This window comes from Pygoscelis adeliae, unplaced genomic scaffold (genome assembly GCF_000699105.1).
Source record: "Pygoscelis adeliae isolate BGI_AS28 unplaced genomic scaffold, ASM69910v1 Scaffold377, whole genome shotgun sequence".
Taxonomy (NCBI): Eukaryota; Metazoa; Chordata; class Aves; order Sphenisciformes; family Spheniscidae; genus Pygoscelis; species Pygoscelis adeliae.
The window spans coordinates 271,989-285,877 of record NW_008825210.1 but is presented as its reverse complement, the minus strand read 5'-3'; the positions used below and the strand labels follow the sequence as shown (position 1 = coordinate 285,877).

The following is a 13,889-nucleotide window of genomic DNA, read 5'->3' as shown; positions in this document are numbered from 1 at the left end:
AAACTGAAGCTCTTACTATACTTAAAATTATTAGATATTCACACACTGTGATAAAACAAATGTACTTTGGCTGGCCCACTGCCAGGAAGCAATCTAGATCTCTAATACAAAAAAATAACATGTCCTTTGGTGTTCCCTGTATCTACAAGCGCTTTTCCAATACAATTTGCTGAAGGCCAGCAATTTTCGAAGTGAGTTCCATTTTCAACAACCTGCACACTTTTGATGCACTGGCAAATGGCAGAAACTTTTAGCCCTGTAAAATAGAGATAATTGGTGGAATAATGCTTTGCATGTATCCATTTGCACAACTGGAGACTGATTTAGGACCTGTTTGGTCATCAGATCAAAACGTCATTGACAAAATCATCCTCTCTCACTAACTCTTGAGCAAAATTGTGGGAAATTGACCTTTGAGAAGATTCTTTTCTTCCAATAGTCAAAGGGATGGCATACCCCCCCCCCCCCACTAAACAAACCTACAACAGCCAAAAGTCTTAACTCATGCCCATGCTCTTTGACTGAGGTCAACACAATGGGGAGAGGGATTAACCAACTTCAGGACCTCAGGGTTCCTGACTTGAGAGGCCCATGTTGGTAAAACTATGAGAGTCTTCCCGTCCCACCCAAACGAGGAGCATGTATTTGGCATTACAGATCTTCCAGACAGCTGGGGTTACAGTCTCCATCAATTCTGCCCAGTCTGTCAGGTTTTATACATGACATTATAATTTGTTATTAGTTACCTTAGTCATAACTGACCATGGAGAAATCCAACTGTGAAACGAGCGCACGTACTTCTCATACTGATAAATTATTTTACTATTGTACAGACTGCACCAACTTTTTCTATTTTCAGATATTGAAACAAATATCATCTGGGACTAGAAGGCCAGTGATGCTCCAGGATGCCAATCTGAAATCTGTCAACTTCAGATCTGTAGTGTAAGAATATTCAAGCTATTCTGCATTCACTGACCCCGCACCTACTTGCTCAGAGAACTGGGACAGCGTTATCTAGAGGTTTGCGTAGCTTTACCTTACTGACCAAAATCTGGTTAAATTGAAGTGTTGGTGCAGTACAGCCACATACCCACGACTAAGGGCCAGAATATGCCTCAGGATCCAAGACCACAAGGCTGCCACCCGAAATTTAGTGTCATTAATGAAACTGTTAATGAATGCAAATTTGCTCATCTTCCTGTGACAATACTTTATTACTAAAATAACAGACATAATCAAACTAAGTAATCACTGCCTTTTTTGTCAGATTATTCAGCAGAAAAGCCAACTATTTTAGATCCTTATTGGTATGATAATAAACAAACATCTTGCTTTCCAGTTTGTAACACTTCAGTACGAAGGAACAGTGGAAAAGTGGGTCAAAACTGCCTTTTTTATATATCAATCAAATTCCAGCTAAATTAAACCAGATTAATTAACAAGGAAGTCAGCAAAAGAAAAAGCTCCTATTGAAGTACTGGTAAGTAAATGCATTACTTTCCACATCACAGCATTGCAAACTGTAACACAAAATGAAATAAAAATACTTAAGTCAAACCGTAGGGAAGATAAAACCAGTAACTGATACTTCTAAGAATCATTTTATCAGGAATTATTTCTCCTCTTTTCCTTCCCCCTTAATTTGACATCACTTCACCACAGATAAAGATGCTGAAACTGGACATTTTAAAGAGAATTGCACTGGAATGCCTTTTAGTGAAGTTAAAGTTTGCAGCAGCTTTCCGTCTTTTTCTAGTCTTGGTAAATCTAGAAACGTCTAGGAATAAAGGTGGATTTGTTTACACGTGAAACACCGCTACACGTTCTCAAAATCCCTTGTATTAGTCTGTTTCCAGTCAGGTATTCGAGCCAGGAGCACAGGACCCACTACAGCCAACATGCAGCGACTGTCATGTACGTACATAAAACATTTAAAGAAATCTTTAAAGGGGTTACCTAGGTTGCTGCATATTTTGGTATGTCTTCTGTTTTTGATGAGTTAAACTAGTATCAAGCGTATTTAACCTTGGTTAAACGTCTAATCCTCCTTTTTTGGAGGACAAAAGACAAATAAAAGCACACCCATCTGGAGACGGAGGTGCCTCAGGCCAGCTTTGCAACACAGCAGGTGGTACATGAAGGCCACCACAGTTTGCATCCTCTGCTCTCTCTACCTGGAGACACGGGGGGCTATGGCCTGCTAGCACTAGAAGCTGCTCCAGATTAACGTGGAATAAACAAAACCTAGTTGTGGCTTAATGACTCCAGATAAAATAGACTTTAAAGAAAATTTTTAAAAGGCCTTATAGTAGGAGATGGTTGGCAAGGAACAGCCTGAGTAAGTACAAGCAGCTCCCAGTGTGGTGGTACACACTATAACCGTAATATGGGGTGAAAAATTACCTGTGCCAGGTAATCAGGTACCGTCAGTACCTGATCTGGCAGTCATTAAAGACAAAAGAATTCTTGCTAATTCTTGATTATTATGCTCATTACATCACCCAAAATTATTTATTCAAAAGGTCCGAAACTGCATTCTGGTGGGAAGCATATCTTCCTTCAGTACCCAATTAATTTAATTCCCGGTTTCTGTCTTTCCTTCTGCATGTTCTACAGTGACCCCTATGCTTTCACTTCTCTCTGTATTCCACTGCTTTTCACTGTCTAGCTCTCTTTATTCAAGATATTAAAAAAAAACCCAACACATATTTTGCAAAACTAACAAGAAGCAAGATTGTATTCTTCAACGTTGAGCGATTTCTCAGTCCAGAGCTCATGAATCCATTTTGAATTATATTTTCTTCCCTCCACAAGGCATATCATATTCAGCTCATTTAATTAAAATTTACTTAGTCATTATCCAAATCTTCTACATACTGAAAACACAGCACCATTTAAAAATAAATTAAGAATACAAGCAACAGTGCCACCAAAATGAAAATCTTTCAGGCTTTACTAAACTGATGTGGTCAGTACCTCCAGCAAAACACAAGTTCTCTTATGACAAAATACTATGAATACATTGAAGTAATGGAGTATTTGTGCTTCATTTTTATTATTCAAATGGGAATTTTCTTAAAACATACCGATTCTACCCATGTTGCTGTATCTTACGTGACATTTTCACTTTTACAACTGACACGAAGGACTAGTTCTACCCTCATGCTAAGCCATGTTTGGCCTCTAAGCCTTCCAGAAAGCCTTCCCAGTTTAGGTACAGTCCAAACTAGCATGGTCTAACCACGGTATCTACACCAGAGTGCTGGTGGAGTGTGCTGGCACATCCTCAGAAGACGACACGCTCCAACATTTGCGTACGTTTACATGAAAAACAAAACATTATATTGTCCCCGTTCTCTACCAACGCTGAAGAACTCCACTATACCACAAGCAGACCTACCAAAATGCACAAGAACATGGTTTTAACTACTCAAGGGCAGATAGATTTGGGAAACTATACATGTATTTATCCATGTGGGATATAGTGCAAGAGCTGTTCCCTTGCAGGAACTGACTTCGGGAGACAAAATAACTTGCTGCACTCTTTGAAGACTGGGATTTCCCTCTTGCTCTTTACAAGCAAATGGCAATTTTAAGGGAGGGGAACGTCTCTATCTCACACTCAATCTCTGTCTGTCTCTCCTAAGGAGCGCTCTGTGAGCCTGAAACCCTACTGTAGGTCTGAGCTCCAAATGTAATTAACCTCATTCTGCTTCCCCTACCTCTTGTAGGTAAAGAGCATGCTGGACCTCTGTGGCCAGCATTACCCCTTTTGGGAACTCATTCCTCCCTTTTTCTGCAATTAAAAAAGACACACCCCCCCCAACAGACTTCTCCATTAGAAATGTAGTAAATGGCTGAAAAATGTACTGCTAATCGGACACACTTTCCTGAATTGCAAGAATTGCAGAACTGCAAGAAATTCATGAATTGCAATTATTCACAGCAGACAGTAATGTACTCCAGTGCTTTCTACAAATAATCGCATTTCTGCTTTTCTCCGAAAGCGAGTATACTTAATTTAGATTAATTCAGGATTATTGGCTTGTTATTATGTTTCCTCTGTAAGCCATTTACAGCGTGCTGTCAAAAATACACTGTATACACCTTGGGCCACATTTTGGAAATACCTGCACTTCGCAGAACTAAAAGCCATAATTTATGTTGATAAATCTAAGCAGGCAGCATCATGTATGATCAATACCTTGGATCAAGCCTTGGAACAGGCTGCCCAGGGAAGTGGTTGAGTCACCATCCCTGGAGGTATTTAAAAGACGGGTAGATGAGGCGCTTAGGGACATGGTTTAGTGGGCATGGGGGTGTTGGGTTGACGGTTGGACTCGACGATCTTAGAGGTCTTTTCCAACCTTAATGATTCTGTGATTCTAATACATTTTCAGAAACTGAACATTACCTTCTTTAGCCTGGTACCATCACCACAAATTATATTTGCAGTGGGTACTGCTTTTGAAGGGCAATCCAAAGCAACCTCTAAGACCAGATCTGATGCCTATTCCAGACAGATAGCTCACAAAGCAATGCAGAAGTGGTGGCTTGGAACGCTCTTCTCTTGGACATGTATGGAACCCTGCAAGGTCCAGGCATGCCTGGCAGCTTTGAGTATCATGAATCAAACCTACACAGGTTATCTGAAGGCTGATGACAGGCAGCTCCAACAAGAGACAGGCAGGAACGGGAAGGATACCATTCTCCCTGCCCGCTTTTTTATGGAAATGGTATGGGGTCAAAACCCAGGAATTTTCCTAAATGGAGAGTATCAAGTGCTATGCATTTATGTATATACTCTACAAAAGTGACCATAAAAATAAGAACAAATGAGAATCATCAAAAAGCAACAGGCTTCACATGAGTTTTAGAGATTGTTGTGGCCCTGTGTTACAGGCTTATTTATCAAAGTGATACCATGTCATTGCAAGATGATGGGAGGTTTCACATAAAAAAAAAAGCCAACTAGTGTTATTTTGAATGAGATTTTGCTTGCTTGCTTGCAGGCATGCAGCCAGCGAGCGAGTCTGTGGTACCGTGTCAAGCTCTATAATGACAGATGCCTAATCTTCTGCCAAATTGCCACATTTGACAACACTTAACACTTGAACACATGAAAACTATTGTGGTCCCTGTGAAGGAAGAGCCAGAGCTGCACAAATCAAGATGACAGCAAGCGTCCAAACCTTTTGGGTACAAGAAGAGAGCTCTAGCCTTACAATGGAGCAAATAATGGTCTCAATCGCAGCCTCTAAAAGTTTTGGCTTATCTGGTAGCATCTTCTACATTTAGCAATTTCAAAACAAAACCCTGATGTAGTTTGTGTTTTACAGGAATAGGACTAGAAGAATTTCACCTGGTTCAGAAATAGCTTCCTGATGACAGGCTAAGCTTTGTAAAACCTAACACAAAGACATAAAGGAGCAGGGGCACATTCATGAAATCACAACACTGCCACAGCAGGATTGCCATAGCAATCCTCCTTCAAAACCAAAATGTTCAGTTTCCGCAGTCTCGTGTCTGGACTTCTGGACACTTCAGTGATACCACTGTTCCTGAACTATCCTCCTAAGTACAGGGTGATACCAGAACGCTGCAGGAGGAACGCTTGCAGTCATCCTGTCCTCACTGCTCCCAGGCAAACCCTATGACTTTCTGCAGCTGTTGCTGTGACTACAGCCTGTATCTAACTCAGATGCTCCAGCAACTAGCTGCAGAAAGGCTGACCTCAGGGCAGACTAAACTCCCAAATAGTTATTCCTCTCCTCAGAGTTTTCACAGCCTGTACTGAGTGCTGGAGTGCTGCAGCTGGAATGTCCCAAGTACCAAACTGCCTAGTTTCACGCTAAATCAGATATGTAACTCGCTTAATTACACCTTTCATCCAAGGCAATTTTTTCCTGTGCCAGTTCACTACCTGAACCTCCCAGTCTATGCAAATATTGAAATGTAAAACAGAAAGCTTGAAAAGGCAGTAATACCTAAAGTTGAAGAGATGCAAAGCAAATGGCTGCTCCTGAGTGCAGAGACCTACGCTTCTGTATAGTCTGATTATACAACTTCATCAGTAGACTTGTGCAATTTTAGTTTATGACTAATTCAATAATGCTTTAATGGTTATTGCTGGAAAAAAATGTTTATATGTTGTTGGAAGTCAACAGCTGAGGATATAGGCAAATCACAAACTCTCCACTGAGGATTACTAACACCAAAACACATTCACTATCATGTAAACACTAAAGATGTTATCATTGGTAGATGAAGTCCATGGTTGCTTGAAAGGAACCTGAAAAAGTATTTTCATTTTCTTTTCCTGTTTTCATCTGAACAACATGCACGTGAAATTAAGTATATGTATGAATAAGTACGTTCAGAATGAGTACACACCTCATTTTCTTTCACACACCTCTTAGCTCCTCCTGAAGTCACACAATCTTAATCTTTTCAATGGCTGAACTGACTAGAGATCCATTAGTCATGCTTCTAAATATTTTCATCGCCCATCCGTCATCTACCTCTACTATGTATTTGAGAGAAGATGACCAGCACTTAACACAATATCCAAGGGAATGAATTTTTGTAATGGCATAACAAAATTTTAAAAGTTATTTTTGTTCTGTCCCATACATATCACCGTTATATTATTTAACTGATAACGCATACCGAGCAGATGTTTGCACCCACCTGTGCATGGTGATGGTTGTATTACTTTCCTAAGTGTGCCCAGTTAATTTACAACATTTGGATACAAGTGGTTTTACTGTTTTACTTTTTCTTTCCAAAGTATATTACACATTTGCCAATATTCATTTTCACCTGTCACCATTCAGCTCAAGTGCTTGGGTTTATGAGGTCTGTCTTGCAATCACCTGAAAAACCTTGCGTAATTCTTTTGTGTGTGTGTGACCTACAATTTTGAGTCATCTTTGTGATGACTTTTTCCATATAAACAAACACAATACTAGAACAGTAAAAATCAAAGTATTAGAATGGTAAGAGTGCTATTCTGGACCTACCAATTATTAACTTCTACCAACTGGATTTTTTTTTTTTAAATCTCCTTTTTTCCCCTCAGCCACATTACCACCATGGCTGTAATATGCCTCATCTGCCTCCTTGCCAGCATTTTCAGAGAATTTTGTTGAAGGCTTTAAATACTGTTCTATAACCTTTGTATTTCCAGTTTTCTATCAGCACCTGGTTCTCTCTAAATCAGGCCAAACTCTACATTAAACTGAAAATAAAATCTGGCCCTTGACCTTAAAGAAAGCAATATGCACGTACTCTCAGTGCTCAGATACAACAACAATTAAAAAACAACCAAACAATGCCTCCAGCTAGACAGACTTCAGAGAGACTTTACAACTATTTGGATCTACAGATGACACTATTGCATAAAAAGACATAAACAAGCTTTTTGTAAGATTAAAACAAATAAACCAATATAACTTGATACCTTTCATTTTCGTGTAGCTGCTCACCTCCCTTCTTCCAGGAGCATTTGGCCTTAGGGGAAGCTTTGGGTTTGCATTCAAAAGTAACTGTGCTACCTATTTGAACCTGGATCAGTTTCTTCATTGGATTCTTGGAAAAATCTGGCGCAGAAGCTAAAACAGAAGGGATAGTAATAGTGAAATAAAGCACCTTTAATTATATTAATGATACTACTATTTAGCACTTACATGACGCTTCTCAGCTTCCAAACATGATTAAAAACCTGAATCGGTTAATTCAACCAGATCTTCTATTGGACAATTATGCACTTCTTCTCCTTATACTGGTAGGAAAGCAAAGGTCTCAGTTGTGCAGAGTACGTTGCCTAACGAAGCACGCACAGAAGACCACACCAACTTTGTCTGAGCTGAAGCTCACTGAACCCAACAAGTGTTAAGCACATGCCTAACTTTACACTTTGCTGAATGTGAGGTACATGACTTGTCTAAGTCCAGGGAGGGCAGTCAACACCAGCAGTCTCATTAAAACTCAAGGAACTGGTTGGCTTCTAGTTATTCGGATATATTAGATGACACAAAATTACAGCGCAGATCATTCTGAATGGGTATAGTTTGCATTAACTAACAGTTAAGAAAAGGCACATGGCTTCTACCTATACTAACAACAAACTTCGAAAGGAAATTCAGTATTTTAGGAGACCAAGGCTGAGGGAGCAGTCTGCTGATTGACTGCAATCTTAACAACAGAAAGGAAATAACTCATGTCCCCAAAACACACTGCTCTTACAGGCTTAGTTTTGACATCAGTCTACATTGGAGGTAGAAATCGCACAGGCATATGAGTGCACAAGTTCAGTGTTTCCCTCAAACAAACGGTTGTCACTATTTTAGACTCAAGCACACACCGTCTGAATGACTCAATGACAATCCCTTGTCCCCTCAATCAAGAAAGGCTGCACACAAGAGCGGCCTATTGCTTTTAAATGACATGGCTCCCCTGGGAGCCCTGGAACCGCGGTGCAGAAGGCGAGAGCAGCTGACTGATGTGCTGAGCCAGTGCTGCCTCCAGACCACGTGAGCGGTCTTAATCTTCGGGCCTGTGTCCAAGCCCCCATCTCTGCTCTTCCCCTAATGAATAATTTAGCTGTGTTCTGTTTTAAAGCAATGAATGATTGGACTGCAAATCCTCTGGAAGCAGATGAGTCAACTCCCCGGCACTGCAGATAAAAAGATATTAGGTTGACAAAAATGTTTATTTCAGTTATAGCATCTGAGTGGGTTAAATTCGAGATCATGACAAGGTGGAATATGAGGCAGGTGGAAGGTGTGTGGAGAGGAAGAATGAGGTTTGTGTTTTAGTGAAAAAGGAAAATCTTACCTACAACCCTGAGTTCTGCACTCGAATAGATGACACCATGTTTATTTTCAGCTATGCATTGGTATCTGCCAGAATCTGTCAGATTTAGATTTGATATTGTAAGTGCACCATTTTCAATTTGGATCCTTCCCTGAATATTAAGAAAAATACCTTTATTGATGATATATTTCCCGTGAAAAATTTAAAATAAGTAAGAAATATAAATAGGACTGCATAAATACAATAAATGGTGTAAATGTAACAGCACAATCACGAGAACAGTTCTAAAATAAGTGACATGACCGCATCATGGTACGGCAACAGCGACCAAATACGGAGACTTGGCAACACAGTGTATGAAATCGATTCTTCAAACTTGCTCAGTTTCACAGAGGCTTTGCAATCTCAGATACCCTCGTTTCACAGAGGCTTTGCAATCTCAGATACCCTCGTATTTCCCCAGAAATATGGACAAAATCATACCAGGCTCCTCACGACAGACCAGAGTATCCAAACTATACAGATGGCACTGGCATTTCATACTATTTAGAGATTTCACACATGCCATTTGCTAATGAGCTCTCTGTAATACTATGCAGAAAAAATTCCAACAGTCATTAAACAGAAGACATATTTAAGTGCCTTTGAGCCAACAAAGCTACTGAAGTATAGGGATCTTCTCACCTTGCTTATTCTTGGAAAGCTGTAAAAATTACAGTAAGAAGTGACTAATTTGAGGATGGAGTGGCAGGAACTGGTGAGAAAAGGAACCAGTAACAAAGATAAAACCAAAGGAGCTTCTCCTTTGGGGAAAACCAGAGAAACAAATGCTCAAAAACATTTTCTGGTTTATTTTTTTGGATCTGGACACGGCTTACCAGGCCTAATGCCATGGTAGTCACTCTCTGCCTTTTCTAAGGGCACGTACTTACAGTTGGCCCCACTGCAGGGTGACTCCGGCTATCTACGGGCAGCCAGGACAGCTCAGCTCCTTCCTTGACAGGTCCCCTCCCACTTGACTGCAAGCTGCTCAGCCAGTTAGACAAAGGACAACACAATCCCAAAGCCTGACTCTCCATGACTTCATCCTCCCTCTCTAGCAACGCAAGCTGCTCTTCTTACTCGTCCTTACAAAAGATTTGTTTATGGAGAAGGGGAGCTGAGCGGAACAACCCCAGCAGATTTTTGTGGAGGAGACCCAGCATGAAGAAGGATTATTGCAGTCAAGGAGCTGAAGACAACTCATCACTATACACAGAGGACTCCTCTTCTGATGTCTCCTCAGCGCCGGCTTTCAAAGAGTTAGTCCTATAGTTTACAGTCCTTAAATATTTCCAGAGTAAGTCACGCTGACGCCCTGACACCATGCCAAAAGGCTGGACACCAATACTCAAAAGCGGAGAAATGGGAAGACCGAACGAGAGAAGATATTTTTGTACTCACCAAGGTAAAAAAGCACATGCACATTACCTCCGTGACTTGCGTGATACAGTAACAACGCTCTTAAATCACTGAGATGAGATTTTGTACTCCCTCATTTAACCTGTCCACAAAACACTACCATTCCTTTCAGTGAGCATGTAACTATAACACTCCGAATGGTAAGAATGTTTTTCAGCGCTTACATAATTTTTCACAGCCATCCACTGAATTCACTTGAGCAGTCGCTTTTCTTCTTCAACTGTCAGTGCCAACATTGAGCACAACGCATCGGCCAAGGGGAAAATGCCTTCCAGTGATGGGCTAGTGCCCATAGTTTATATTCCTGATAACCTGAACTGGGCAATTTTCTCAACGACGCAGTGAGGTTTAAAATCAATATGGGCATCAGATGCTTTTCCGCGTTTCTGATCTGGGAGACCGAGTATCTCACCTTCTAAGTACAACCTCTTTTCCCTGACACCACATGCATTACTTTCCATTAATTTAACAATTGCATTAAAGCAAATACCTATGTTACATTGCTACTTATATTTCATTCTTTGTATCAAGTAATGGTGACCCTATGAATTTTTAGGATTTTTGTCTTTTTTCATCAAGAAGTTTGAATATGTTTTCTTATTACCTTTAATGAAATGCCAATAGCAAACATCATTTAAGTTCTCTATCCCTCATTTGTGGTTCTTAATGTATAACTTTAATTAAACTTCCTTCTCCAGTTTTTCCTTACATAATTATTTCTATGGTTCTATCATTGCTTTTAAATCTGCTTTTAGTTGGGATATTTTTGTACAACATGATTTGTCTTTGTATTTCTGGTATTGCAGCTTTTGAAGTTTCCATCTGGATGCTCTTGACAAACATACGAAAACCAGTATAAAATATTTCTCTTGAATAATTACATGGACTTTTGCGAACTCTCACACTTATATGAAATATTGTTAATTTTACATAGCATCACATTTTCAAAACAGAAGGTTACCTCTATTGACAGTTGGTCTCCATTCTTCAGCCACCTATACGATGGTTTGGGCTTCCCACTTGCTCTGCAATCCCAGTACAGGGTGTCCTCTACAGCAACTTCAGTATCTTTTATCGTCTGGATCCAGTGAGGTTTTGCTGCAGATGAAATACACGTCAACAACTAAGACCCTAACAAGTTATTGCTCCATATGAGAATCAACGGGTTAATCTGCGTGGCACTCATCAGTTTTCTGCATGGACTGGTTTGTCCCAACAGAGGTTCTCACTGGTTCTGCTTCAAGTCACCTAATGAAACAAATTACTCACTGCTCCTTTTATACATTTTTATTACAAGCAGAAAACCAAAAGAAAACTGAGATTACAGATCACTAAAGCTGAACTAGTGAAACCAATATTAAAATCACAAATGATTAAACAACACAACTTTGAAACTGAGGTAAATGTAAGACAAAGAAATTAGCGGTGATACTGGAATTAAATAATTGATGTAGCTAAATCATCAAATTAATACTGAAGAGAGTCCTTTAAGTCCTAAAAAAATGTAATGGTATGTCAGCCTTAGTTCTAAATACCATTTAAATTGTTTCTTAATGCTAGTCAGTACTTAACTGGATGAATACATGGATATATGGGACTGTTTTTGAAAGCATCAGTCTTCGCGCAGCATTTGCATGATGGAAACCAAAACATGGCCTTAAGAAAGCCCATAAAAATCCCTGATTTTTAAAGAAAATTTTGATGTATTAATACCATACATCCTTCAGAATTACCTAAAACACGAAACTGTAAAGCTAGAGTTTAAAACGTCTGTTACAGCTTTCATAGCGTAAAAAAAAAAGCTCACTTGGCAAATAAACATCACTGCATGAAAGACAACAGTAGTTTATTCCTTTAGTGCTATTTCACACAAGAGCACAACACTTTTATAGCTAATTCTTGTGAATTTTCTTTGAATTTATTCCATTTACCAGAAAGTTTATAATCTCAATATATGCTATTTCTCCAAGAAAAGATAAATTCTGGATATTGCATATAGAGAAAAGAGATAAAAAGTAGGATGAAACTTGGTTGCAAATATATAGCTAAGGGCAAAAGAATTTTCCAGAGTCAATTTGATTACTTTAAAGATTTTCCTCAATTGTTAATTTAGTAAAATCTCATAACTCTTACATCAAAACAACTAGGAAAAAAAAAGTCCCTGATGATACAGGAAAATATTATTATTTAATAGATGAGTTTTGGAAGCACAGAAGGTCAGATTAATTCCCGTTGAACTTCCTATTACAATGGAGTTACACCAGCAATTAATTCAGACCAGGGAAATTAATGACTCGCCCATGGCCACAAGGGATGTCCGCAGCACAGCTGAGAGCTGAACCTGTTCCATTGCCATAGGCACAAGACCAGCAGACCAACGTTTGGATGAGGGGTGGTATTCATTTCATTAAAAAAGATTCATTATTTTCTAGCATACAAATTTTCTCTCCATCATATATTCTGCAATACAGCGATAAGATCTCAACATGATCATGTAAGTACCATACTTTTACGATAACAAGGATTAATACTATTTACAATTTATATACACATACTTAGGATTAACTTCTCACAGAAGAACTTACTAAAATGTATTCACTGAGATAATTAACTTAGGAGGTTTTGGAATTCAACCAGTATCTGCCAACAGTGAAACCTTCTGTTATTTCTTTTGTTTTGCACGTCCCTTATACCCCATGAGGATTAATGCCTTTCCCTGATTTGGGGACGATATATTTTTCACACTCTTTTTATCGAGGTCAGCTCTAAAAGACAGGATAACCTGATCTTTGCATCAGACAAATGTACTATCTTACTGATACTAATTTTGGTTAAGTCTTGAAAGTTAATGTTACAACACTAGAGTTCAAGAAAGAGCCATTGTCTCTATCTCACATTGTCATTTGGTGTATTTGCCCCACATGTGTCAAGGGGATGAAAGCTCAGGACTCCATGTCAGCGTGCTTCCTGGACTGTGCATACCTAAATATTTATGCAACAAGCAACAGTGCTTGAATTATTGATGGATCCATACCTGTGCAATATTTCACATCTGCTGCACGTCTCCACTTGAAAGTAGGTTAAATATGGTCTGTTTTCAAGTTCAAGATCTTGCATTCAATTCCATTAATAAGAAAAACATTGTCTACACCATAAATCTTCATTTTAGGACTCTTCATGTCAGACAGTCTCCATTGGAGGGTTTTCCAAGTCTCCACGGTAGATGTGATGAACTGGGTCATTTTGGAAAGCATGGGAGCAAGACAACCACTCAAAACAGAAATGAACAGAACAGAACTTCCCAAGCCACAATGTGAGAAATTTATGGTGCTTATTCATTCGCAAGAGAGTGTTGATGTAGACTTTAGTGATTTTCTTGAGGAAGGCTCTTTTTCTCTTCAAATTACTGATGAAGGAATTCACCAGAAAGAAAAATACCCTTTCAATCTCGAAGTCTTTAAAAAAGGCTGTAAAAGTATTAGAAACTCTTTGAAAAAGAACAATTCAAATAACCAGTTCAAAATTGAAAAGGCAGCTAAACAGGGGCAATTCCAGCTGGGAATATTCCACTGTATACTCTGAATATTGGCCAAGGTAAAGTTGTCCAC

The 13,889-nt window shown here is 39.2% G+C and overlaps 1 protein-coding gene across 1 annotated transcript in view; it reads right to left on the bottom strand.

Annotated features, from left to right (window-relative positions):
• The window catches only part of CNTN3 (contactin 3 (plasmacytoma associated)), a 159,632-nt gene that overhangs the window by 19,570 nt on the left and 126,173 nt on the right, over positions 1 to 13,889 (bottom strand). The window contains exons 6-8 of the mRNA XM_009329013.1: positions 11,243 to 11,379; positions 8,842 to 8,971; positions 7,466 to 7,616 (exon numbers count right to left, since the gene is read on the bottom strand). Coding sequence (XP_009327288.1) covers positions 7,466 to 7,616; positions 8,842 to 8,971; positions 11,243 to 11,379 — 418 coding nt within the window. The remainder of the gene's footprint in view (positions 1 to 7,465; positions 7,617 to 8,841; positions 8,972 to 11,242; positions 11,380 to 13,889) is intronic.